Below are 27,651 nucleotides of genomic sequence, written 5' to 3'. Positions count from 1 at the left end.
ATAGTCAACAGACAGGTAAACTATAGACAGGTAAACTATAGACAGGTAAACTATAGTCAACAGACAGGTAAACTATAGACAGGTAAACTATAGTCAACAGACAGGTAAACTATAGACAGGTAAACTATAGACAGGTAAACTATAGACAGGTAAACTATAGTCAACAGACAGGTAAACTATAGACAGGTAAACTATAGTCAACAGACAGGTAAACTATAGTCAACAGCCAGGTAAACTATAGACAGGTAAACTATAGACAGGTAAACTATAGTCAACAGACAGGTAAACTATAGTCAACAGCCAGGTAAACTATAGACAGGTAAACTATAGACAGGTAAACTATAGTCAACAGACAGGTAAACTATAGTCAACAGACAGGTAAACTATAGACAGGTAAACTATAGACAGGTAAACTATAGTCAACAGACAGGTAAACTATAGACAGGTAAACTATTGTCAACAGACAGGTAAACTATAGACAGGTAAACTATAGTCAACAGACAGGTAAACTATAGTCAACAGCCAGGTAAACTATAGTCAACAGACAGGTAAACTATAGACAGGTAAACTATAGACAGGTAAACTATAGTCAACAGACAGGTAAACTATAGACAGGTAAACTATAGTCAACAGCCAGGTAAACTATAGTCAACAGCCAGGTAAACTATAGTCAACAGCCAGGTAAACTATAGACAGGTAAACTATAGACAGGTAAACTATAGTCAACAGACAGGTAAACTATAGACAGGTAAACTATAGACAGGTAAACTATAGTCAACAGACAGGTAAACTATAGACAGGTAAACTATAGACAGGTAAACTATAGTCAACAGACAGGTAAACTATAGTCAACAGACAGGTAAACTATAGTCAACAGCCAGGTAAACTATAGACAGGTAAACTATAGTCAACAGACATGTAAACTATAGTCAACAGACAGGTAAACTATAGTCAACAGACAGGTAAACTATAGTCAACAGACAGGTAAACTATAGACAGGTAAACTATAGACAGGTAAACTATAGACAGGTAAACTATAGTCAACAGACAGGTAAACTATAGACAGGTAAACTATAGTCAACAGACAGGTAAACTATAGTCAACAGCCAGGTAAACTATAGACAGGTAAACTATAGACAGGTAAACTATAGTCAACAGACAGGTAAACTATAGTCAACAGCCAGGTAAACTATAGTCAACAGACAGGTAAACTATAGACAGGTAAACTATAGACAGGTAAACTATAGTCAACAGACAGGTAAACTATAGACAGGTAAACTATAGACAGGTAAACTATAGTCAACAGACAGGTAAACTATAGACAGGTAAACTATAGACAGGTAAACTATAGTCAACAGACAGGTAAACTATAGTCAACAGCCAGGTAAACTATAGACAGGTAAACTATAGTCAACAGACATGTAAACTATAGTCAACAGACAGGTAAACTATAGTCAACAGACAGGTAAACTATAGTCAACAGACAGGTAAACTATAGTCAACAGACAGGTAAACTATAGACAGGTAAACTATAGTCAACAGACAGGTAAACTATAGTCAACAGCCAGGTAAACTATAGACAGGTAAACTATAGTCAACAGACATGTAAACTATAGTCAACAGACAGGTAAACTATAGTCAACAGACAGGTAAACTATAGTCAACAGACAGGTAAACTATAGTCAACAGACAGGTAAACTATAGACAGGTAAACTATAGTCAACAGACAGGTAAACTATAGTCAACAGACAGGTAAACTATAGTCAACAGACAGGTAAACTATAGTCAACAGGCAGGTAAACTATAGTCAACAGACAGGTAAACTATAGACAGGTAAACTATAGACAGGTAAACTATAGACAGGTAAACTATAGTCAACAGACAGGTAAACTATAGACAGGTAAACTATAGTCAACAGACAGGTAAACTATAGTCAACAGCCAGGTAAACTATAGACAGGTAAACTATAGTCAACAGACAGGTAAACTATAGTCAACAGCCAGGTAAACTATAGTCAACAGACAGGTAAACTATAGACAGGTAAACTATAGTCAACAGACAGGTAAACTATAGACAGGTAAACTATAGTCAACAGACAGGTAAACTATAGTCAACAGACAGGTAAACTATAGACAGGTAAACTATAGTCAACAGCCAGGTAAACTATAGTCAACAGACAGGTAAACTATAGACAGGTAAACTATAGACAGGTAAACTATAGTCAACAGACAGGTAAACTATAGACAGGTAAACTATAGTCAACAGACAGGTAAACTATAGTCAACAGCCAGGTAAACTATAGTCAACAGCCAGGTAAACTATAGACAGGTAAACTATAGACAGGTAAACTATAGTCAACAGACAGGTAAACTATAGACAGGTAAACTATAGACAGGTAAACTATAGTCAACAGACAGGTAAACTATAGTCAACAGACAGGTAAACTATAGTCAACAGCCAGGTAAACTATAGACAGGTAAACTATAGTCAACAGACATGTAAACTATAGTCAACAGACAGGTAAACTATAGTCAACAGACAGGTAAACTATAGTCAACAGACAGGTAAACTATAGTCAACAGACAGGTAAACTATAGACAGGTAAACTATAGTCAACAGACAGGTAAACTATAGTCAACAGACAGGTAAACTATAGTCAACAGACAGGTAAACTATAGTCAACAGGCAGGTAAACTATAGTCAACAGACAGGTAAACTATAGTCAACAGACAGGTAAACTATAGTCAACAGACAGGTAAACTATAGTCAACAGACAGGTAAACTATAGTCAACAGACAGGTAAACTATAGTCAACAGACAGGTTTTCCCTCTAGAAAGTCCTTATGAACCGAATTATTCGTTATTTTGAACGAATGTCTCTTTTACAAGGTTGCCCTATTTTACAAATGCGTAAAGTAAATAATAATGATTTAGTAATTAAAGCAATCAAAGTGCGCATTGCAGACAGATTGTGATGCTTCATCGTGTTTCAGTGAAATGTACAGCCGTGACACTGTGTTTCAGAGCAACATCACCATGCAGAATGAGAACTACTGTAAGCCTTGAGGGACACCGAAACGTACCTAAGATTTGTCTCGAGGAATATCCATCCACAGAAGCATGATGTGTGATGTTATCCCGTAAGACATAATGTTTTGTCCTCTAGGTGGAGCAGCCTCTGAGGTTGAAGAAGTGTGTGTTTCAGAAGCTACTGTCCAAACAGCGTAAACGCGCCGTGGTGGCCTGCTTCCGTATGGCTCCTCTTTACAACCTCCCCAGGTAAGACAGGCTTCTATCCCACTTACATACTACTCAGGACAATTAGAGGTACACTGATGAGGTGGGGTGGGGGGGGGGGGGGGGGTTGACTAATGTAGGCCTATGTTGTCTATGTCAACGAAATAAGATCACTAGTCTACCACCCGGTTACTCAACCCTGCACCTTAGAGGCTGCTGCCCTATATACATAGACATGGAATCACTGGTCACTTTAATCATGTTTACATACTGCTTTACTCATTTCATATGTATATACTGTATTCTATTCTACTGTATTTTAGTCAATGTCACTCCGACATGGCTCAATCTAATATTTATATATTTCTTTATTACATTCTTTTACTTTGAAATGTGTGTGTATTGTTGTGAATTGTTAGATACTACTACACTGTTGGAGCTATGAACACAAGCATTTTGCTAGACCCTCAATAATATGTGTATGTGACCACTCCAATTTGATTTGATTTGAAGATACGCAGATGAATGTGAGTTTGTCTTTAGCCAACTGTACAACCAACAACTAACCCAGAAAAAAGTCCTCAGTCGTCCTTCATGGTGCTATTGTCTCCATCAAATCAAATCTCATGTTCGGGTCCTGTATCTCTTGTTATCTCTCAGTGAAGTTGGTGACATGCTATTACTAGTGTATCCACACTCTCTCTCTCTCTCTCTCTCTCTCTTTCTTTCTCTCTCTCTCTCTCTCTCTCTCTCTCCCTGTCTCTCTGTCTCTGTCTCTGTCTCTCTCTCTCCCTCTCTCTCTCTCTCTCTCTCTGTCTCTCTGTCTCTCTCTCTCTCTCTCTCTCTCTCTCTCTCTCTCTCTCTCTGTCTCTCTGTCTCTCTGTCTCTCTGTCTCTCTGTCTCTCTGTCTCTCTGTCTCTCTGTCTCTCTGTCTCTCTGTCTCTCTCTCTCCCTGTCTCTCTGTCTCTGTCTCTGTCTCTCTTTCTCTCTCTCTCTTTCTCTCTCTCTCTCTCTCTCTCTCTCTCTCTCTCTCTCTCTCTCTCTCTCTCTCTCTCTCTCTCTCTCTCTCTCTCTGTCTCTCTCTCCCTGTCTCTCTGTCTCTGTCTCTCTCTCTGTCTCTCTCTCTGTCTCTCTCTCTCTCTCTCTCTCTCTCTGTCTCTCTCTCTGTCTCTCTCTCTCTCTGTCTCTCTCTCTCCTTCGCTCTCTATCTCTACCTCCCTAACCTTGTTCTTCCTTTCTGTTATTTCTCTCTGTTATACCACCTACAATACCTTTCCCTCAGATACAAAAATAACAATTACTTCCTGAATGGCTATCGGTACGTTTGGCTGGAAAAGGCGTTCGCTGACTCTAATTTTGATCACCTGTTCTCCATGCTAACGGTAATGTGAGACTCCTGGCTTAATGCTAGCCGGAGTGTCAGTCTGTTTCTGCTCTCTTGACAACTCCTCATGGAATTGTCATGCCAAACAGACTGGCACCCAGGCTAGGTCGAATGCTTCACCTCTCTCCCCTCCTCCATCTTATTCTCCAGGCTATGGACTGAGCCAACAGTCAACACCACCTACCTACTGCACCTACCACAACCTACCTCCAGTTTACTGCACTGTTGATTCTGATTGGTCAGCCTCAACTTACAGCCAATCAGTGGTCAATCAATGAGCAATCCAGGAAGCATTTTGCTTGTTTACATAAAGATCATCATTCTCATTTTGTCTTAGAATCATGGAATGTTTTTTCTCATGTGATTTAAGTAACATAATGACTGTATTTTTGGAGCTTTAGGGATCATTTATTAACTGAAATAATATTTGAATACAGTGTTCAGTGTTTTTAGATTTAATTATAACCACATCCTCAGACAGTTTCTGTATGCTAATCAAGCCATCAAGGTTGACCAGTCAGAAGGGCCAGTGGCTACCACATCGACCAATCACCACCCTGGAATGCTCTTCCTTCCTGTTTCACCCTCACATCTCTCCCTCCTTCCGCCTCCCCCTTTCCTAAACTTACTTGGACACACCTTAACCTCATTCTCCTCTCCTTCTCCTCCTCTCATCCCTCCTTCCCCAGGCATCGTTCTATTAACCTCTTCGTGTTGGGCTATGTGAGACTATGGATAGAGACAGAGGAGTACTCCTTTGAGGAGAAGCTAGTGCAGGACCTGGCAGTAAGTACTGGGCATGTTGCGGTGGTGTCTGCCACCACCTCAGCCTTAGCCTCAGCCTTGCCCCCTGTGCCCTGTGTTGGCACCGCACCCCCACCAGCCCTCTCCGCCGACTGCCTCTTGAGCACGATGCCCGCCGTCGAGCTTCGGGATCGGGATCGCTTCCCGGTCCGCCTGGGTCTGGGGACCTCGCCTTGGGCCCCCAGACGTTCCCGAGGGCCCCGCGCTCTCTCTAGCTTTGTGGCTCGCTACCGGCAGAGCCTTGACAGGCATGACAGGCTCAACCTCAGGAGACTCAGTGGCAGCAATGGCTCCGTCTCCGCAGCAAAGCACGTGGCTAGAAAAACAGGCTATGGCATGGGCTATGTCACCACTACTACTACTACTACTGTGGTAAGAGGGGGGCAGCTACAGCCCTCAATAGGTGTTAGTTGTTTGATGTCCGACGTTGAACCAGCTAGATGTTGTACAGTCTGGTCTCTACTTTAACTGTAAGTCTGTAGTGAAGTGGTCAAGTGGAGTGTGAAGTGACGTCTTCGGTGGCATGCTCCGCGCACATCTCCGTCTGGATTCATACAGTATTGTGACGGGTGTTGAAATTCATTTCTAAGGAAGTAAACATATTTACACAGTACTGCAACATATCATAAAACACGTCAGAGGAAGAATGTTCAAGAGTTAGACGATGACGTAACACATTCATCATCATCAATCATCATCATCGTCGTCGTCGTCCACACACTGTATTTATTAGTGCTGCATCTGTTGGACCATAGTAGTCTGCATGCGTTTCACTGCTGGGTCCTGTTCAGTAGGGAAACAACGTTTTGAAACAGAGTGAAAAACAGTGAGCAACTACCTGAACCAATAATAACGCAGCTTTTTTGTTTTTTCTGTCGTAAATGTTTTGCTACGGTGTGCCCCTACTAAACAATACCCTGGTCAATTCCCCTGACTATGCACCCCCCCCCCCCCCCCCCCCTCCCTGGTAACACTGTGCAGCAAAGTGGGACTTGAAAGGGGTGTGGTTAAAATGGAGGCGGGAGAGGGAGCAAGCCTGCTACAGCTGCCTTATAATAAATCCCCAATTGAAGTAAATCTTCTATCACATTGGGCAGCACAATTGATTCTGAGTTTGGGCTTATAATGTTTATATGTTGAAAACTATTTCTAAGGTGCGTACTTTCAGATTTTACGAACCCACTTGCTTGTTTAAATCCCTTGTGCTGCTCGCGTTTTGAAGTCGACAATGTAGAGGCGAGGGGGCGGACTGAGATATCAGCCAATTAAAACCAGCGGTTGTTTCATCCTCTCCTGCCGTAGACTTCCAGTCAAGTCCCGTTCTGAGGTGCTGTTAATCCAGAAGGTTCGACTCACAGAGAGCCGGCTGGTGGACAAGATTAGCCAGCAGGGTGTAGTTTCTAGTGGAAAGGCCAGGTTCAGAACAGAGATAACCCCTGTCTTTAGCCAGCAGGGTGTAGTCTCTAGTGGAAAGACCAGGTTCAGAACAGAGATAACCCCTGTCTTTAGCCAGAGGGTGTAGTCTCTAGTGGGAAGGCCAGGTTAAGAACAGAGATAACCCCTGTCTTTAGCCAGCAGGGTGTAGTCTCTAGTGGAAAGGCCAGGTTCAGAACAGAGATAACCCCTGTCTTTAACCATCAGGGTGTAGTCTCTAGTGGGAAGGCCAGGTTAAGAACAGAGATAACCCCTGTCTTTAACCAGCAGGGTGTAGTCTCTAGTGGAAAGGCCAGGTTCAGAACAGAGATAACCCCTGTCTTTAACCAGCAGGGTGTAGTCTCTAGTGGAAAGGCCAGGTTCAGAACAGAGATAACCCCTGTCTTTAGCCAGCAGGGTGTAGTCTCTAGTGGAAAGGCCAGGTTCAGAACAGAGATAACCCCTGTCTTTAACCAGCAGGGTGTAGTCTCTAGTGGAAAGGCCAGGTTAAGAACAGAGATAACCCCTGTCTTTAGCCAGCAGGGTGTAGTCTCTAGTGGAAAGGCCAGGTTCAGAACAGAGATAACCCCTGTCTTTAGCCAGCAGGGTGTAGTCTCTAGTGGAAAGGCCAGGTTCAGAACAGAGATAACCCCTGTCTTTAGCCAGCAGGGTGTAGTCTCTAGTGGAAAGGCCAGGTTCAGAACAGAGATAACCCCTGTCTTTAACCAGCAGTGTGTAGTCTCTAGTGGGAAGGCCAGGTTCAGAACAGAGATAACCCCTGTCTTTAGCCAGCAGGGTGTAGTCTCTAGTGGAAAGGCCAGGTTCAGAACAGAGATAACCCCTGTCTTTAGCCAGCAGGGTGTAGTCTCTAGTGGAAAGGCCAGGTTCAGAACAGAGATAACCCCTGTCTTTAACCAGCAGTGTGTAGTCTCTAGTGGGAAGGCCAGGTTAAGAACAGAGACAACCCCTGTCTTTAGCCAGCAGGGTGTAGTCTCTAGTGGAAAGGCCAGGTTCAGAACAGAGATAACCCCTGTCTTTAACCAGCAGGGTGTAGTCTCTAGTGGGAAGGCCAGGTTAAGAACAGAGATAACCCCTGTCTTTAGCCAGCAGGGTGTAGTCTCTAGTGGAATGGCCAGGTTCAGAACAGAGATAACCCCTGTCCCTTGTGGGTCGTCTGTGTAGAAAACCCCGATGAAGATCGTGGAGGAGGAGGAAGAGGAGGAGGTTGAGATTAAGCCAGACCCTCTTCATCAGCTTATCCTTCACTTCAGCCACAATGCCCTGACAGAGAGAAGGTAGGAGAGATCAATTAATCAACCTAGTGAACAAGTGTTTTATCTGACCGACCTTACTTAAATAGATAATAATTGTGTGATCTTAACTTATTTGTGTTATTTATCTCTACTGACTTGATACAAGACATGATAATATGTTCTTCTCTCCAGTTTCTTGGAAGAAGATCCGCTGTATATTGCATATGCAGACATGATGGCAAAGGTACTGTACGCAACTGAGAATTTGAGCACACTTTGGCTGCGTTTACATTGGCAGCCCAATTCTGATCTTTTGCCCAATTATTGGCAAAAGATCTAATCTGATTGGTCAAAAGGCAAATCGGTGGCAAAATATCATCTTTGGGCTGCCAGTGTAAACAGATGGTTTCATAACCTGACTGGGTTTATATACAGTTAATTAATAGACCATTGTCATAACTCTAACATGTCCTCCTCTATCTCCTCAGAGTTGTGCAGAGGATGAAGAGGAGGAAGAGGAGGAAGAGGGGAAAGAGAAGACATTTGAGGTTTGAATCTGTCTGCCTTTATTCCGCTTCACTGAGCCTTAGATACCTTTAATAGCCTGTGGCTATATGCTGGATAGATATCTGACTCCTCAATACAACTTTTCTGTGTCGCCTAACAAAGACAAGCATCGTCACTGTAGACATGCTCACCGAAACTTCAGCCATGTAAAAAATCCTCACACGAGAGGCTCGCCTACACTCCATAACAGTACATCTTAGGCTAGGCCTAGCCTACCTTACAGGTCACTTCTCGTTGAACGAAGGAGAGCTCGGGTTTGTTGTTTTGGAAAGTTTGTTGTTTTAAAAGTGTACTGGACGGTTTCTTAGTAGCTAGCTAACTTTTTAGTTTGGCTGGGAACAATCAACAGTGCTTGGTGGCTGTACTACAGAAACACCGGTCGCCGTCGTGAGAAAGACATTAAAAACGTTTGTAAACAACTAGCAGTAAAGAGACAACCTGGATACTAAGGAGATCCTAAGGGAAATCGACGAGTACCAACAGCTTTACGCTATGGAGGAACAACATACTCCGTCATGGAAAGATCCAGCTACCTCAAAAAAAGAACTCTAACCCGACAAAAAAAAGAAAGACAGATTAATCTACAGAAACAGACGATTTACTTACCGTTGAAGTAGAGGCTAGTGCTCTGACTGGAATCCATGCAGACTGGAAAAGATGTGTGAGGAGGGAGCAGAGCTGAGGGGGCGTTTGGAGTTTAGCCAGAGTGAAATTCTCAAGCTCCAAGGAGAAAACAAGGCACTAAGAGCCAAGGTAAAAATCCACGATTCCAACATGGATTGTCTACTCAGGGAAAACAGGGTGATGAGGGAGTCGCTACTATACATACAAAGTCGTAGCATGCGTGAAAATCTCATATTTTCTGATATTCCTGAGGACGCATCCAATAATCCAGAGGGCGCGATCAGAGAAGTCATGCAATCCACCATGAAACTTCCTCTGGACTGTAAACAAGGTGGCTTTCCACCGGGTACAGACTTGGAGCTCGGAGCGACAAGACCAAGGGTCCCCGACCAATCATCGCAAAATTTGAACACTACCAACAACAGGAGCTGATCATAAGCAGGGGAAGGGAGGTTAAAGGGACCAAATTTGGTCTCAATGACCAATTTCCACGGGAGATAAACGAACGTCGTGTTTGCCTGAGGCTGATGCCGTGCAGGTGTTTGTACATATTCATATACACACACTCTCATTCAAATGCACACATAGATGGACACACACACATGTAAATGTCAGACATGCACTCAAACATATTAAAGTGGGCTTGCTGTTATGATTTTAGTTGTCCTTGATGTTAGTTGTTTTTTACATTGTTTTTCTTTTTTCTCTTTTGTTAATTATCTTGGTTGTTGGTGCATTGGGGGGGTTCTTGGGGGTGAGGAATGGAATTATTAAAATTTATATATTTTTTTCTTGTGCTGGTGGTGGGGGGTTGTGGGAGGGGTCTCGGGTGTTTGTGGGAGGGGTCTCGGGTGTTTGTGGGAGGGGTCTCGGATGGCTGTGGGAGGGGTCTCGGATGGCTGTGGGAGGGGTCTCGGATGGTTGTGGGAGGGGTCTCGGATGGTTGTGGGAGGGGTCTCGGATGGCTGTGGGAGGGGTCTCGGATGGTTGTGGGAGGGGTCTCGGGTGGTTGTGGGAGGGGTCTCGGATGGCTGTGGGACAGCTCTTGAGGAACTGTGGAACTGTTTTAATCAATGTGTGTGTGTTTGGGCCCACAGGAAAAGGAAATGGAGAAGCAGAAGATCTTGTACCAGCAGGCCAGACTACACGCCCGCGGGGCTGCTGAGATGGTGCTACAGATGATCAGCGCCAGTAAAGGTGTTGATCGTCGTCTTTTAGCTGCAGTATAGATGAAGCCAAATGGCCTTCAAATGAACAATTCTGTTCTGCTCTCTGTCCCCAGGTCGACTAGGTCCTATGGTGACCTGTACCCTCAAACTGGGCATCTCCATCCTCAACGGAGGCAACGTGCTGGTCCAGCAGGTTAGTCTACGTCACATTGTTACAAGTGTATTACTGTGTATGTTTGACACATCAGTACCACAGATGTATTCCCATCATCACGTCTTGCCAAGACTTTCTGTGCATGAAAACGTGAGTTTTACATTCTATGTTTTTGGCAGAAAATGCTGGATTACCTGAAAGAGAAAAGAGACGCAGGCTTTTTCAAGAGTTTGTCAGGCCTCATGCAGTCCTGCAGGTAACCGTGACTACGCCACCCAAATAACCCAGAGTACAGACCTCGTCTCAGAACTGCCTGGGAATGATGATAGCCTTCTGATCAACTTCTGATAAATCAATGTATCGTAATATTGATAAGCATGTTGGTTATTAAACCCAATGACGATAATAAATTGACCTTCATAGTCACCACTGTTTATGTCAATCTTATTAATTATCCCTGTTCTGATGTGTTTCTCTTTGACAATGTACCTTATCTCCGTACCCTCCGCAGTGTCCTGGACTTGAATGCCTTTGAGAGACAGAACAAAGCGGAAGGTCTGGGGATGGTGACAGATGAAGGCTCCAGTAAGTTTAGCGACAGGATGGCCAGCTGATGCACGACCCCAACCTTTAATAAGTACTTCACCATTTGAGTGTCGCTTCCTTTTTCCCTTCGGCCGTAGGTGAGCTGTCTCGCTGTCTCGGTTGCTGTTTGACACTTCGCAGTATCTTTACTCAGAAAACTGTTAAGGGAACAAAAATCACACCTTTCCTTTCACTAGTTAGTCCCCAAGCCTAGTCTAGGTAGTGCCACGTTTTTTCAGTGTTCGATTTCAGCTTATTTTGTTTTTTTCTCAGAAATAGGTCCAAGAGATGTCTGCTATGTTAGCTGTTGTCTTGACTCAGAGAGTCTCGAACATTAGGGATCAACACACACCTTTCACTCACTGCTCAGCAAGAAGCCAACCTCCTTCCATATGGCTAATGCTGGACCATGACACTGGCTTAATGCTGGACCATGACACTGGCTTAATGCTGGACCATGACACTGGCTTAATGCTGGACCATGACACTGGCTTAATGCTGGACCATGACACTGACCTAATGCTGGACCATGACACTGGCTTAATGCTGGACCATGACACTGGCTTAATGCTGGACCATGACATTGGCCTAATGCTGGACCATGACACTGGCCTGATGCTGGACCATGACATTGGCCTGATGCTGGACCATGATACTGGCTTAATGCTGGACCATGACACTGACCTAATGCTGGACCATGACACTGGCTTATCTCTCGCTCTCTCTCTGTTGTTTTATAAGTTGGTGTCAAATTATCTTCTGAATGAATGGCCCTAGCTAATAGAAAATTAACATAATAGTTCATAATATAACATAATATATATTCTTACTTACTTCTTCAGCTGTGTAGTGCTTCGTCAAAAAACTAAACGTGCACCCCTTGGGGTGCAGAGGACCAAGTTCAGTGGTTTCATCAGGTTTAGGAATCTAAGCTGTTCAGTGGTTTCATCATGTTTAGGAATCTAAGCTGTTCGGGTTCATCAGGTTTAGGAATCTAAGCTGTTCAGTGGTTTCATCATGTTTAGGAATCTAAGCTGTTCGGGGGTTTCATCAGGTTTAGGAATCTAAGCTGTTCAGTGGTTTCATCAGGTTTAGGAATCTAAGCTGTTCAGTGGTTTCATCATGTTTAGGAATCTAAGCTGTTCGGTGGTTTCATGAGGTTTAGGAATCTAAGCTGTTCAGTGGTTTCATGACGTTTAGGAATCTAAGCTGTTCAGTGGTTTCATCAGGTTTAGGAATCTAAGCTGTTCAGTGGTTTCATCAGGTTTAGGGAATCTAAGCTGTTCAGTGGTTTCATCAGGTTTAGGAATCTAAGCTGTTCAGTGGTTTCATCAGGTTTAGGAATCTAAGCTGTTCGGTGGTTTCATCAGGTTTAGGAATCTAAGCTGTTCGGTGGTTTCATCAGGTTTAGGGAATCTAAGCTGTTCAGTGGTTTCATCAGGTTTAGGAATCTAATCTGCAGTTTGTGTGTGTAAGTACAGTAGTTATCAATGTATATGACAACATCTATACTTCTCATGTTGTCTGGTTCTGATTCAGTACCAATACGATACACTAAAAGCTTTCCAAGATATATTTTTACTCCTAATTTGAGAGCAGGGGTTTCCTCTGTCCTGAAGTAGGGATAAAACATTGTTCGGCATTTTAAATATTTTTTAAATGTAACCTTTATTTAACCAGGCAAGTCAGTTAAAAACAAATTATTATTTACAATGACGGCCTATCAGGGAACAGCAGGTTAACCTCCTTGTTCAGGGACAGATTTCTACCTGGTCAGCTTGGGGAGTCGATCCAGCAACTTTCAGTTACTGGCCAGACGCGCTAACCACTAGGCTACCTGCTCTAACCACTAGGCTACCTGCTCTAACCACTAGGCTACCTGCTCTAACCACTAGGCTACCTGCTCTAACCACTAGGCTACCTGCTCTAACCACTAGGCTACCTGCTCTAACCACTAGGCTACCTGCCGCCCCTGCATTAACTAGATATTAACTAGATACAAGCCTCTTATGTCACATCTGCATTACAACACACACACCTCCCCCCACACACCCAATACACACACACACCTCCCCCACACACCTAATACACACACACACCTCCCCCCACACACCTAATACACACACCTCCCCACACACACCTAATACACACACACCTCCCAAACACACCTAGTAGACATGCACACACACACCTCCCCCACACACCTAATACACACACACACACCTCCCCCCACACACCTAATACACACACCTCCCCACACACACCTAATACACACACACACACACACACCTCCCCCACACACACCTAATACACACACACCTCCCCCCACACACTTAATGCACACACACACACACACACACACACACACACACGCACACACACACACCTCCCCCCACACACCTAATACACACACCTCCCCACACACACCTAATACACACACACACACACTTCCCCTAACACATCCTTCAGTACTGAAAGGTTAACGACAAAAACACCCCATGTACTAAGTACACGCTAATTATCATCAATCCTTAAAAACCTTCCCTTTAACAGGATGCTCCTGTCTCCTCACCTATAATGAGGTTAAAAACCTTCCCTTTAACAGAATGTCTTTGTCTCCTCACCTATAATGAGGTTAAAAACCTTCCCTTTAACAGGATGCCCTTGTCTCCTCACCTATAATGAGGTTAAAAACCTTCCCTTTAACAGGATGCCCTTGTCTCCTCACCTATAATGAGGTTAAAAACCTTCCCTTTAACAGGATGCCCTTGTCTCCTCGCCTATAAGGAGGTTAAAAACCTTCTCTTTAACAGAATGCCCTTGTCTCCTCACCTATAATGAGGTTAAAAACCTTCCCTTTAACAGGATGCCCTTGTCTCATCACCTATAATGAGGTTAAAAACCTTCCCTTTAACAGGATGCCCTTGTCTCCTCACCTATAATGAGGTTAAAAACCTTCCCTTTAACAGGATGCCCTTGTCTCCTCACCTATAATGAGGTTAAAAACCTTCCCTTTAACAGGATGCCCTTGTCTCCTCACCTATAAGGAGGTTAAAAACCTTCCCTTTAACAGGATGTCTTTGTCTCCTCACCTATAATGAGGTTAAAAACCTTCCCTTTAACAGGATGCCCTTGTCTCCTCACCTATAATGAGGTTAAAAACCTTCCCTTTAACAGGATGCCCTCGTCTCCTCACCTATAATGAGGTTAAAAACCTTCCCTTTAACAGGATGCCCTTGTCTCATCACCTATAATGAGGTTAAAAACCTTCCCTTTAACAGGATGCCCTTGTCTCCTCACCTATAATGAGGTTAAAAACCTTTTCTTTTAACAGGATGCCCTTGTCTCATCACCTATAATGAGGTTAAAAACCTTCCCTTTAACAGGATGCCCTTGTCTCATCACCTATAATGAGGTTAAAAACCTTCCCTTTAACAGAATGTCTTTGTCTCCTCACCTATAATGAGGTTAAAAACCTCCCCTTTAACAGAATGTCTTTGTCTCCTCACCTATAATGAGGTTAAAAACCTCCCCTTTAACAGGATGCCCTTGTCTCCTCACCTATAAAGAGGTTAAAAACCTTCCCTTTAACAGGATGCCCTTGTCTCCTCACCTATAATGAGGTTAAAAACCTTCCCTTTAACAGGATGCCCTTGTCTCCTCGCCTATAAGGAGGTTAAAAACCTTCTCTTTAACAGAATGCCCTTGTCTCCTCACCTATAATGAGGTTAAAAACCTTCCCTTTAACAGGATGCCCTTGTCTCATCACCTATAATGAGGTTAAAAACCTTCCCTTTAACAGGATGCCCTTGTCTCATCACCTATAAGGAGGTTAAAAACCTTCCCTTTAACAGGATGCCCTTGTCTCATCACCTATAATGAGGTTAAAAACCTTCCCTTTAACAGGATGCCCTTGTCTCCTCACCTATAATGAGGTTAAAAACCTTCCCTTTAACAGGATGCCCTTGTCTCCTCACCTATGAGGTTAAAAACCTTCCCTTTAACAGGATGCCCTTGTCTCCTCACCTATAAGGAGGTTAAAAACCTTCCCTTTAACAGGATGTCTTTGTCTCCTCACCTATAATGAGGTTAAAAACCTTCCCTTTAACAGGATGCCCTTGTCTCCTCACCTATAATGAGGTTAAAAACCTTCCCTTTAACAGGATGCCCTTGTCTCCTCACCTATAATGAGGTTAAAAACCTTCCCTTTAACAGGATGCCCTTGTCTCATCACCTATAATGAGGTTAAAAACCTTCCCTTTAACAGGATGCCCTTGTCTCCTCACCTATAATGAGGTTAAAAACCTTTTCTTTTAACAGGATGCCCTTGTCTCATCACCTATAATGAGGTTAAAAACCTTCCCTTTAACAGGATGCCCTTGTCTCATCACCTATAATGAGGTTAAAAACATTCCCTTTAACAGAATGTCTTTGTCTCCTCACCTATAATGAGGTTAAAAACCTCCCCTTTAACAGAATGTCTTTGTCTCCTCACCTATAATGAGGTTAAAAACCTCCCCTTTAACAGGATGCCCTTGTCTCCTCACCTATAATGAGGTTAAAAACCTTCCCTTTAACAGGATGCCCTTGTCTCCTCACCTATAATGAGGTTAAAAACCTTCCCTTTAACAGGATGCCCTTGTCTCCTCGCCTATAAGGAGGTTAAAAACCTTCCCTTTAACAGAATGCCCTTGTCTCCTCACCTATAATGAGGTTAAAAACCTTCCCTTTAACAGGATGCCCTTGTCTCATCACCTATAATGAGGTTAAAAACCTTCCCTTTAACAGGATGCCCTTGTCTCATCACCTATAAGGAGGTTAAAAACCTTCCCTTTAACAGGATGCCCTTGTCTCCTCACCTATGAGGTTAAAAACCTTCCCTTTAACAGGATGCCCTTGTCTCTTCACCTATAAGGAGGTTAAAAACCTTCCCTTTAACAGGATGTCTTTGTCTCCTCACCTATAATGAGGTTAAAAACCTTCCCTTTAACAGGATGCCCTTGTCTCATCACCTATAATGAGGTTAAAAACCTTCCCTTTAACAGGATGCCCTTGTCTCCTCACCTATAATGAGGTTAAAAACCTTCCCTTTAACAGGATGCCCTTGTCTCATCACTTATAATGAGGTTAAAAACCTTCCCTTTAACAGGATGCCCTTGTCTCATCACCTATAATGAGGTTAAAAACCTTCCCTTTAACAGAATGTCTTTGTCTCCTCACCTATAATGAGGTTAAAAACCTCCCCTTTAACAGAGTGTCTTTGTCTCCTCACCTATAATGAGGTTAAAAACCTCCCCTTTAACAGGATGCCCTTGTCTCATCACCTATAATGAGGTTAAAAACCTTCCCTTTAACAGGATGCCCTTGTCTCCTCACCTATAATGAGGTTAAAACCCTTCCCTTTAACAGGATGCCCTTGTCTCCTCACCTATAATGAGGTTAAAACCCTTCCCTTTAACAGGATGCCCTTGTCTCCTCACCTATAAGGAGGTTAAAAACCTTCCCTTTAACAGGATGTCTTTGTCTCATCACCTATAATGAGGTTAAAAATCTTCCCTTTAACAGGATGCCCTTGTCTCATCACCTATAATGAGGTTAAAAACCTTCCCTTTAACAGGATGCCCTTGTCTCCTCACCTATAAGGAGGTTAAAAACCTTCCCTTTAACAGGATGTCTTTGTCTCCTCACCTATAATGAGGTTAAAAACCTTCCCTTTAACAGGATGCCCTTGTCTCCTCACCTATAATGAGGTTAAAAACCTTCCCTTTAACAGGATGCCCTTGTCTCCTCACCTATAATGAGGTTAAAAACCTTCCCTTTAACAGGATGCCCTTGTCTCCTCGCCTATAAGGAGGTTAAAAACCTTCCCTTTAACAGAATGCCCTTGTCTCCTCACCTATAATGAGGTTAAAAACCTTCCCTTTAACAGGATGCCCTTGTCTCATCACCTATAATGAGGTTAAAAACCTTCCCTTTAACAGGATCCCCTTGTCTCATCACCTATAAGGAGGTTAAAAACCTCCCCTTTAACAGGATGTATTTGTCTCATCACCTATAATGAGGTTAAAAACCTTCCCTTTAACAGGATGCCCTTGTCTCCTCACCTATAATGAGGTTTTTACATTTTTCTTTTTCTTCTCCTTTTTGAAATTCAATGTCTTCACTTGCTTACATCTGCTTTGTTCGTTTGTTTGTCCTCTCCTCTCATTAAAACTCATCGATGGCAGTCGGCAGTGAGCGGGGTAAATAGACAATTCAGATGCTCCCAAGCGCCATGCTAACATCTTGAATTCCGTCACCATATTGTAGTCCTTCTCTCTCACCTTCACCTCCCTGCCTCATTTGACCCCCACATGACCTGGAAGCATTAATCTATTGCTTTGGTCTGCAGGGAGGTCCATTCATACATATGCATGTGTTGAATGGACATATAAAACTACAGGTTTACTTTGTTAACTCCTGTTCATAGTGGTAATTGTTAGCTTTTCTTTATGTTATTCTACATCACTAATCTATATTCTACTAATGATACTCCTATAAAGGCTACCAATATTTTTTCCAAAGGTTTAACCTATGATTTATAGACTTGTCCACAGCTGAAGCAAAGCTTTGATGTGCTTTGGACTTGGGGCCTATTTCACAAAGCTGGTGTCATGTTTAACTTTCACATGGATGATATCTGCTGCTTTAGAAATGGAATTCAGTTCTTCCCACATTTGTCAAGTACTCGGGAATGGAATCGCTTGCTGATTCTAATTCTAGTGTTCCACCTTTCTGTTCTGATTCTAATTCTAGTGTTCCACCTTTCTGTTCTGATTCTTAAAAAAAAAAAACATTCCCTACCATGTGTTGTCTTGTTCTAAGACTGTAGGGTATATGTGAAAGTTATCTGGCTATTCCCCAGCTTCCTGAAATGTCCTGGTGTTTCACCATATTCATTTCAATTGTAATTCATTTCAGAGCATTTTTCAAAAAGTAGCACTTTGGATGCAGCTGTTATCTGAAGTCCCTGGACTTCTGAACGTGTCCGAAAGTGTTTGTGATCAACACAGACTCTGTATCTGTGCTTGCCACGTGCCTGTCTGAGAGTGATGGGTGCCGAGTGAGCAAGGGCACGATCCCAACTTGACATCCACGAGCCTAACTCAGACTTTCGCCTATATCATGTAAACTCTAGTTGCTCACGGATCTCAAGGTAGGATTCGGCCATTGTTTTTCTTGTTGTTTTGGAGAGCAGTCTTCACCTACTTCTGTCCCCTCCCCAAGGTTCCAAAGTTCTGACGAATGATGACTTCACCAAAGATCTCTTCCGGTTTTTGCAACTGCTCTGTGAGGGGCACAATGGGGGTGAGAACTTGTATAAATGGCTATTAAAACAAATGTGATTTTATTTATTTTTTTGGTATCAATTTGGACCAGATGTAAAAAAAAATGTAATCACAAAATTATCTGATCGCTCTTTCGTTTAGGTGGTGAAAGTACCATTTCCATGTTAGCTAACTTAACCATAACTCATGATAGGTTGCTCACAACCAGGCTCCTACACTCCACATTATCACAATTATCCAATTAGCCACATTATCCCAAAATCTAAATTTGTTCTTCACAGATTTCCAAAACTTCCTGAGAACACAAACAGGAAACACGTTGACTGTCAACATTATCATCAGCACAGTGGACTACCTGCTGCGCCTTCAGGTGATACACACTCACACACACACATTCAGCTATTTTGTCTCCCTAAACCACAAACACACACACACATTCAGGTATTTTGTCTCCCTAAACCACAAACACACACACACATTCAGGTATTTTGTCTCCCTAAACCACAAACACACACACACATTCAGGTATTTTGTCTTCACGACATAAACCATATTTATAAACACACATTCTGATATTTTGTCCTTGTAACCCCCCCCCCCCCCCCCCACAAACACACACACCCACACACACACACACACACACACGCACACACACTACCACTCACTAAAAAGGAGAATGTGACATGTTTTCACCAACACATTGACATAGTAAAATCCTTCTCTGTAGGAATCTATCAGTGACTTCTACTGGTATTATTCTGGGAAAGACATTATCGACGAGGCAGGGCAGGTCAACTTCTCCAAAGCCTTAGCTGTCGCGAAGCAGATCTTCAACTCACTCACTGAGTACATCCAGGTAAGACCTGTCCCCTTGTGTTTTTATTGAGTTTCTACATTTAGCCTATATTCACTCTTTCGTCTCAAACGTGATATTTTTTTATTTTATGATACTTACTGACATGTTTTTTATTGGTGTGATCTTTATAAATATTCACTCTATTTTTGTGTCCTTTTTGTATTTGATTATTGTCTCCCTCCCTCCCTCCCTCCCTCCCTCCCTCCCTCCCTCCCTCCCTCCCTACCTCTCCCCCCTCCTCCCCCTTTCTCTCCCCTTCCTCTCTTCTTCCCTCTCCCCCTTTCTCTCCCTTTCTTCTCTTCTTCCCTCCCTCCCCCCCTCCCCCTTTCTCTCCCCTTCCTCTCTCCCTCCCTCCCTCCCTCCCTCCCTCCCTCCCTCCCTACCTCTCCCCCCTCCTCCCCCTTTCTCTCCCCTTCCTCTCTTCTTCCCTCTCCCCCTTTCTCTCCCTTTCTTCTCTTCTTCCCTCCCTCCCCCCCTCCCCCTTTCTCTCCCCTTCCTCTCTCCCTCCCTCCCTCCCTCCCTCCCTCCCTCCCTCCCTCCCTCCCTCCCTCCCTCCCTCCCTCCCTCCCTCCCTCCCCCTTTCTCTCCCCTTCCTCTCTTCTTCCCTCCCTCCCTCTCCCCCTTTCTCTCCCCTTCCTCTCTTCTTCCCTCCCTCCCTCTCCCCCTCCTCCCACCTTCCTCTCTCCCCATCTGCCCTTCCCAGGGGCCATGTATTGGGAACCAGCAGAGTCTGGCCCACAGCAGACTGTGGGATGCAGTGGTGGGATTCCTGCATGTGTTTGCCAACATGCAGATGAAGCTGTCCCAGGTAACTAGGTGTCCTCAGTGCTGCACCAACCATTCCAGTAAAGTGAGTAAAATAAAACTGTAAACTACTGGCCCAGTCCAGCGTCCTGCGAGCTACCCTGCTGTCCTGGAGTTGCAGTCAGTGTCAATCTATAGGCAGCAGTGTCCCTCTGCTTCCTGTCAGTCAACGCTCACTGTCGTCTCCATCGCCTCTCCAATCAGTCACTGATCTTTTAAAAATCACTCACATTTCAATAGATTATTCAGGGGATGTACTTGTACATCAAGCTGCCTCTCACTACAGAAACAGGAGATTGGTTCCTGCCCTGGGGGCCGTTGTAGCTCAAGGCTTACTTACTACTACACTTAAATAGCCTCAAAGAGTATAGGATTCACCCACACAGGACCGCACCAAACATCCTCAACATCAATAAGCAGGTCATTAGATGTAAAGCAATTTTTCCCCAGTTCATTGCTGTAAATGAGAATATGTTCTCACTCACCTAGTCTGGTAAAGGTTGTTAAGGTTTACTTATATGGTAAATTAAGGTTTAAATGTGTATTAACATTTAAAAACGGTATGTATTAATGCCTATATCCTGCAAGAATTGGGGCGTTTCAGCAGGAGCTTTACCCCAATAACCATGAACACAGTTACACAGTCAACTATGTAAGGACATTACAATGTAAAGGGGTTTAACCACCACTTGTCTACTGTCTTTGACTACTGTTCTCTGACCATTGTGACACTGTTTAGAACTGTCTGACCATTGTGACACCGTTTAGAACTGTCTGACCATTGTGACACTGTTTAGAACTGTCTGACCATTGTGACACTGTTTAGAACTGTCTGACCATTGTGACACTGTTTAGAACTGTCTGACCATTGTGACACTGTTTAGAACTGTCTGACCATTGTGACACTGTTTAGAACTGTCTGACCATTGTGACACCGTTTAGAACTGTCTGACCATTGTGACACTGTTTAGAACTGTCTGACCATTGTGACACCGTTTAGAACTGTCTGACCATTGTGACACTGTTTAGAACTGTCTGACCATTGTGACACTGTTTAGAACTGTCTGACCATTGTGACACTGTTTAGAACTGTCTGACCATTGTGACACTGTTTAGAACTGTCTGACCATTGTGACACTGTTTAGAACTGTCTGACCATTCTGACACTGTTTAGAACTGTCTGACCATTGTGACACTGTTTAGAACTGTCTGACCATTGTGACACTGTTTAGAACTGTCTGACCATTGTGACACTGTTTAGAACTGTCTGACCATTGTGACACTGTTTAGAACTGTCTGACCATTGTGACACCGTTTAGAACTGTCTGACCATTGTGACACCGTTTAGAACTGTCTGACCATTGTGACACCGTTTAGAACTGTCTGACCATTGTGACACTGTTTAGAACTGTCTGACCATTGTGACACTGTTTAGAACTGTCTGACCATTGTGACACTGTTTAGAACTGTCTGACCATTGTGACACTGTTTAGAACTGTCTGACCATTGTGACACTGTTTAGAACTGTCTGACCATTGTGACACTGTTTAGAACTGTCCACGTCTCAGTGAAATGGTCTGTTGTAAAAAATCTAGTCTAATATATATCCTAGTTTATTCTGGCTTGTAGTAATAGTTGCGCTCAATAGTAGATTTAGCTTTTCGTTCTGTCGTCCAGAGGAATGCGGATGCTGTCTTCATAGATTAGGCCTGTAAAATCCCTCTAACATTAGATTATGAAATTCATCTGTGTTGAATGATTTTGTTTTGTTTTGGTATTTTTAATGCACGCCAACTTTGTATTGTACGCGTTATTGAGATTGAAAAATGCTTTATAAATACATTGTATTATGATTTATTTATTTTATTATTAAGTACTAAATAATACAAATGAATAAATAGTAATTCATACTAATAAATGAATCGTAGTATAGTGTTAATGGAGTTCTTCTGACGGCTGGTGCTCCTTTAGGACTCGTGTCAGATTGAGCTGCTCAAGGAGTTGATGGATCTTCAGCAAGACATGGTGGTGATGATGCTGTCACTGCTCGAGGGTAAGAACCTACTACAGATTCACTCAAATAGGACTTTAGACGTTGTAGGTTACGGTCACCACACAAGCATTGGATTTGTGTGTATTGGGTATAGGTTGTGAAATTGGATTTGTGTGTATTGGGTATAGGTTGTGAAATTGGATTTGTGTGTATTGGGTATAGGTTGTGGAATTGGATTTGTGTGTATTGGGTATAGGTTGTGAAATTGGATTTGTGTGTATTGGGTAAATGTTGTGAAACTGTTAGATATCACTTGTTAGATACTGCTGCACTGTCGGAACTGGAAGCACAAGCATTTCTCTACACTCGCATTAACCTCTGCTAACCATGTGTATGTGACCAATACAATTTGATTTGATTGTGTGAATATGAACAAGGAAGAAAGTAAGAGTAAGTTTGTAAGTAAAGTAAGTAAGAATGTAAAGTAAAGTAAGAATGTAAATTAAAGTGAGTAAGAATGTAAAGGAAAGTAAGTAAGAATGTAAATTAAAGTAAGTAAGAATGTAAATTAAAGTAAGTAAGAATGTAAAGTAAAGTAAGTAAGAATGTAAAGTAAAGTAAGAATGTAAATTAAAGTGAGTAAGAATGTAAATTAAAGTGAGTAAGAATGTAAAGTAAAGTAAGATTGTAAATTAAAGTAAGTAAAATGTAAAGTAAAGTAAGAATGTAAATTCAAGTTAGTAAAAATGTAAAGTCAAGTAAGAATGTAAATTAAAGTAAGTAAGAATGTAAATTAAAGTAAGTAAGAATGTAAAGTAAAGTAAGAATGTAAAGTAAGAATGTAAATTAAAGTAAGAATGTGAAGTAAAGTAAGAATGTAAATTAACTTCTTGCGTCGAGCCATCCCGGATCCGGGATCGTGACTACAGCCTCAAGCTTATTACCATAACGCAACGTTAACTATTCATGAAAATCGCAAATGAAATTAATATGCTAGCTCTCAAGCTTAGCCTTTTGTTAACAACACTGTCATCTCAGATTTTCAAAATATGCTTCTCAACCATAGCAAAACAAGCATTTGTGTAACAGTATTGATAGCTAGCGTAGCATTTAGCGTAGCATTTAGCGTTAGCATTCAGCAGGCAACATTTTCACAAAAACCAGAAAAGCATTCAAATAAAATCATTTACCTTTGAAGAACTTCGGATGTTTTCAATGAGGAGACTCTCAGTTAGATAGCAAATGTTCAGTTTTTCCTGAAAGATTATTTGTTTAGGACAAATCGCTCCGTTTTCTGCGTCACGTTTAGCTACGAAAAAAACCTGTATCCAGGATTGTGTAAATCTATCCGCAAGCTCATTAGCATAACGCAACGTTAACTATTCATGAAAATCGCAAATGAAATGAAATAAATCTATTTGCTCTCAAGCTTAGCCTTTTGTTAACACTGTCATCTCAGATTTTCAAAATATGCTTTTGAACCATAGCTAAACAAGCATTTGTGTAACAGTATTGATAGCCTAGCATAGGATTATCCCTGGCATTCAGCATGCAACATTTTCCAGACAAAAACCAGAAAAGCATTCAAATAAAATCATTTACCTTTGAAGAACTTCAGATGTTTTCAATGAGGAGACTCTCAGTTAGATAGCAAATGTTCAGTTTTTACAAAAATATTATTTGTGTTGACAAATCGCTCCGTTTTCTTCATCACGTTTGGGTAAGAAAAATAAAAAAATAAGAAAAAACATTAAGTCATTAAAACGCAAACTTTTTTCCAAATTAACTCCATAATATCGACAGAAACATGGCAAACGATGTTTAGAATCAATCCTCAAGGTGTTTTTCACATATCTATCGATGATAAATCCTTCGTGGCAGTTGACTTTCTCTTCTGAAGAAATGGAACGCGCATGGACCTAGAGATTACGCAATCATTTTGACAGAGGACACCGGGCGGACACCTGGTAAATGTAGTCTCTTATGGTCAATCTTCCAATGATATGCCTACAAATACGTCATAATGCTGCAGACACCTTGGAGAAACGACAGAAAGGGCAGGCTCATTCCTGGTGCATTCACAGCCATATAAGGAGACATTGGAACACAGCGCCTTCAGAATCTGGGGCATTTCCTGTATGAAACTTCATCTTGGTTTCGCCTGTAGCATTAGTTCTGGGGCACTCACAGATAATATCTTTGCAGTTTTGGAAACGTCAGAGTATTTTCTTTCCAAAGCTGTCAATTATATGCATCTTTTCGTGACAAAATATCTTGTTTAAAACGGGAACGTTTTTTATCCAAAAATTAAAAGAGCGCCCCCTATCTCGAAGAAGTTAAAGTAAGAATGTAAAGTAAAGTAAGAATGTAAATTCAAGTAAGTAAGAATGTAAATATGACATGACATTGATTCCCAGTCTTATGTGATGTCTCCTAGGCAACGTGGTGAATGGAACGATTGGAAAGCAGATGGTAGACACTCTGGTGGAGTCCTCCAGCAACGTCGAGATGATCCTCAAGTTCTTCGACATGTTCCTCAAGATCAAGGACCTGACCACCTCTGACAACTTCAGAGAGTACGACCCCGAGAACAAGGGGGTCATCTCCAAAAAAGATTTCCAGAAGTCCATGGAGAACCAGAAGCAGTACACCCAGTCGGAGATTGAGTTCCTCCTCTCCTGCACCGAGGCCGACGAAAACGACATGTTCAACTACGAGGAGTTTGTGGAGCGGTTCCACGAGCCGGCCAAAGACATCGGCTTCAACGTAGCCGTGCTGCTCACCAACCTCTCTGAGCACATGCCTCACGATCCCCGTTTGGCCACATTCCTGGAACCAGCTGAGAGCGTGCTGAACTACTTCGAACCGTACCTGGGCCGCATCGAGATCATGGGCGGAGGGAAGCGCATCGAGAGGGTCTATTTTGAGATCAGCGAGTCCAGTCGTACACAATGGGAGAAGCCACAGGTCAAAGAGTCCAAGAGACAGTTCATCTTTGATGTGGTCAACGAGGGGGGAGAAAGCGAGAAGATGGAGATGTTTGTGAACTTCTGCGAAGACACCATCTTTGAGATGCAGCTGGCATCTCAGATCTCGGAGCCCGACGTGGTGGAGCGCCAGGAAGAGGAAGAGGAGGAGGTGCACAACTTGTTAGAAGAGCTTGCAGAGGAAGAGGAGAATAGCGAGCTGGAAGCTTCCTCGGCTTTCACCATGGCCTGCATCTCCGCCAAGAAGAAGATCTCCAACTTCAGACAGATGCTGACCTTCAAGATCCTCAAGAAGCAGTTCAAGAAGACCAAGAAGCTGAGCTTGAAGGAGATGACCGTTGGGTTCTTCTCCTTCTTCTGGACGCTCTTCACAGGGTTCTTCAAGGGGATCTACAGTCTCATCTTCGGATTCTTCCACCTCATCTGGTCGTCCATGTTCGGAGGCGGGCTCGTCGAAGGTGGGATCTTTTTTTTATGTTCTTTTAATTATTATTTCCTATTTTGCCTATTTCATTTATTTTTTCTCTTTCACATTATTGTTTTTTGGCTACGCATAAGTGTGTTGCAATGTTTTTAAATGCACTTTAAATAAAGTTTGATTTGATTTGAAGGAGCCAAGAACATGAAGGTGACAGACATCTTGGGTAACATGCCCGACCCCACCCAGTTTGGTATCCACGGCGATGTGTTGGAGATGGAGAAGGCCGAGGTTGGTGATTCTGTGTCGGGCGGGACAGACCAGGCCATCAAACCGTCAGACAAGGCAGAGCAGGACATCTTAATGCAGATGATTAATCCCACACCAAAGAAAGGGGAAGGGTTAAAACACGTTGATCCTGGACTGGGAGACGTCTCTGAGACTCCTGAGCCCACCGCCACTGTGGAGAAGAAGGTGAGCAATGTATATCTGTTAAACCTTAGGATAAAAAAATAAGAAATTAAATACAATGGTTTGTGCAGCTTATAACACTTTAGACAACCAGAAGATATCATATACAATGTTGATTTACGATGGCTTCTGTATAGCCTACTAGTTCTCAGTAGGGCGTGTTTCACATGGGTGTTGTCACTAATAATTATACCTCTATCCTTCTGTTGTCTGTCTCATGTAGAAGACTGATCCTCTCTATCCTTCTGTTGTCTGTCTCATGTAGAAGACTGAACCCTCTCTATCCTTCTGTTGTCTGTCTCATGTAGAAGACTGAACCTCTCTATCCTTCTGTTGTCTGTCTCATGTAGAAGACTGATCCTCTCTATCCTTCTGTTGTCTGTCTCATGTAGAAGACTGATCCTCTCTAACCATCTGTTGTCTGTCTCATGTAGAAGACTGATCCTCTCTATCCTTCTGTTGTCTGTCTCATGTAGAAGACTGATCCTCTCTATCCTTCTGTTGTCTGTCTCATGTAGAAGACTAATCCTCTCTATCCTTCTGTTGTCTGTCTCATGTAGTAGACTGATCCTCTCTAATCATCTGTTGTCTGTCTCATGTAGAAGACTGATACTCTCTATCCTTTGTTGTCTGTCTCATGTAGAAGACTGATCCTCTCTATCCTTCTGTTGTCTGTCTCATGTAGAAGACTGATCCTCTCTATCCTTCTGTTGTCTGTCTCATGTAGAAGACTAATCCTCTCTATCCTTCTGTTGTCTGTCTCATGTAGTAGACTGATCCTCTCTAATCATCTGTTGTCTGTCTCATGTAGAAGACTGATACTCTCTATCCTTTGTTGTCTGTCTCATGTAGAAGACTGAACCTCTCTAACCTCCTGTTGTCTGTCTCATGTAGAAGACTGAACCTCTATAATCATCTGTTGTCTGTCTCATGTAGAAGACTGATCCTCTCTATCCTTCTGTTGTCTGTCTCATGTAGAAGACTAATCCTCTCTATCCTTCTGTTGTCTGTCTCATGTAGTAGACTGATCCTCTCTAATCATCTGTTGTCTGTCTCATGTAGAAGACTGATACTCTCTAACCATCTGTTGTCTGTCTCATGTAGAAGACTGATCGTCTCTATCCTTCTGTTGTCTGTCTCATGTAGAAGACTGAACCTCTCTAACCTCCTGTTGTCTGTCTCATGTAGAAGACTGATCCTCTCTAATCATCTGTTGTCTGTCTCATGTAGAAGACTGATCCTCTCTAATCATATGTTGTCTGTCTCATGTAGAAGACTGATCCTCTCTAATCATCTGTTGTCTGTCTCATGTAGAAGACTGATCCGCTCTAATCATATGTTGTCTGTCTCATGTAGAAGACTGATCCTCTCTAATCATATGTTGTCTGTCTCATGTAGAAGACTGTACCTCTCTCATCATATGTTGTCTGTCTCATGTAGAAGACTGATTCTCTCTAATCATCTGTTGTCTGTCTCATGTAGAAGACTGATCCTCTCTAATCATCTGTTGTCTGTCTCATGTAGAAGACTGATCCTCTCTAATCATCTGTTGTCTGTCTCATGTAGAAGACTGATCCTCTCTAATCATCTGTTGTCTGTCTCAT

At 42.6% G+C, this 27,651-nt stretch overlaps 1 protein-coding gene across 9 annotated transcripts in view; it reads left to right on the top strand.

Annotated features, from left to right (window-relative positions):
• Positions 1 to 27,651, top strand: part of LOC110529177 (ryanodine receptor 3) — a 245,343-nt gene that overhangs the window by 203,084 nt on the left and 14,608 nt on the right. For 7 of the 9 annotated variants that reach the window (XM_036984659.1, XM_036984662.1, XM_036984657.1 and 4 more), the window contains 17 exons: positions 3,167 to 3,279; positions 5,311 to 5,407; positions 8,021 to 8,133; positions 8,284 to 8,335; positions 8,580 to 8,639; positions 10,380 to 10,479; positions 10,565 to 10,644; positions 10,785 to 10,861; positions 11,117 to 11,190; positions 17,418 to 17,432; positions 18,457 to 18,537; positions 18,800 to 18,888; positions 19,246 to 19,374; positions 20,078 to 20,182; positions 22,150 to 22,231; positions 24,609 to 25,616; positions 25,770 to 26,050. In XM_036984659.1, the coding sequence (XP_036840554.1) occupies positions 3,167 to 3,279; positions 5,311 to 5,407; positions 8,021 to 8,133; positions 8,284 to 8,335; positions 8,580 to 8,639; positions 10,380 to 10,479; positions 10,565 to 10,644; positions 10,785 to 10,861; positions 11,117 to 11,190; positions 17,418 to 17,432; positions 18,457 to 18,537; positions 18,800 to 18,888; positions 19,246 to 19,374; positions 20,078 to 20,182; positions 22,150 to 22,231; positions 24,609 to 25,616; positions 25,770 to 26,050 (2,556 nt within the window). The remainder of the gene's footprint in view (positions 1 to 3,166; positions 3,280 to 5,310; positions 5,408 to 8,020; positions 8,134 to 8,283; positions 8,336 to 8,579; positions 8,640 to 10,379; positions 10,480 to 10,564; positions 10,645 to 10,784; positions 10,862 to 11,116; positions 11,191 to 17,417; positions 17,433 to 18,456; positions 18,538 to 18,799; positions 18,889 to 19,245; positions 19,375 to 20,077; positions 20,183 to 22,149; positions 22,232 to 24,608; positions 25,617 to 25,769; positions 26,051 to 27,651) is intronic. The other 2 variants (XM_036984663.1, XM_036984656.1) reach the window with 1 other exon arrangement.

The sequence above is a fragment of the Oncorhynchus mykiss genome, chromosome 8, assembly GCF_013265735.2.
Source record: "Oncorhynchus mykiss isolate Arlee chromosome 8, USDA_OmykA_1.1, whole genome shotgun sequence".
NCBI lineage: Eukaryota > Metazoa > Chordata > Actinopteri > Salmoniformes > Salmonidae > Oncorhynchus > Oncorhynchus mykiss.
Note: the sequence above shows the minus strand (reverse complement) of the source record. Positions and strands in the feature narration are given on the sequence as shown.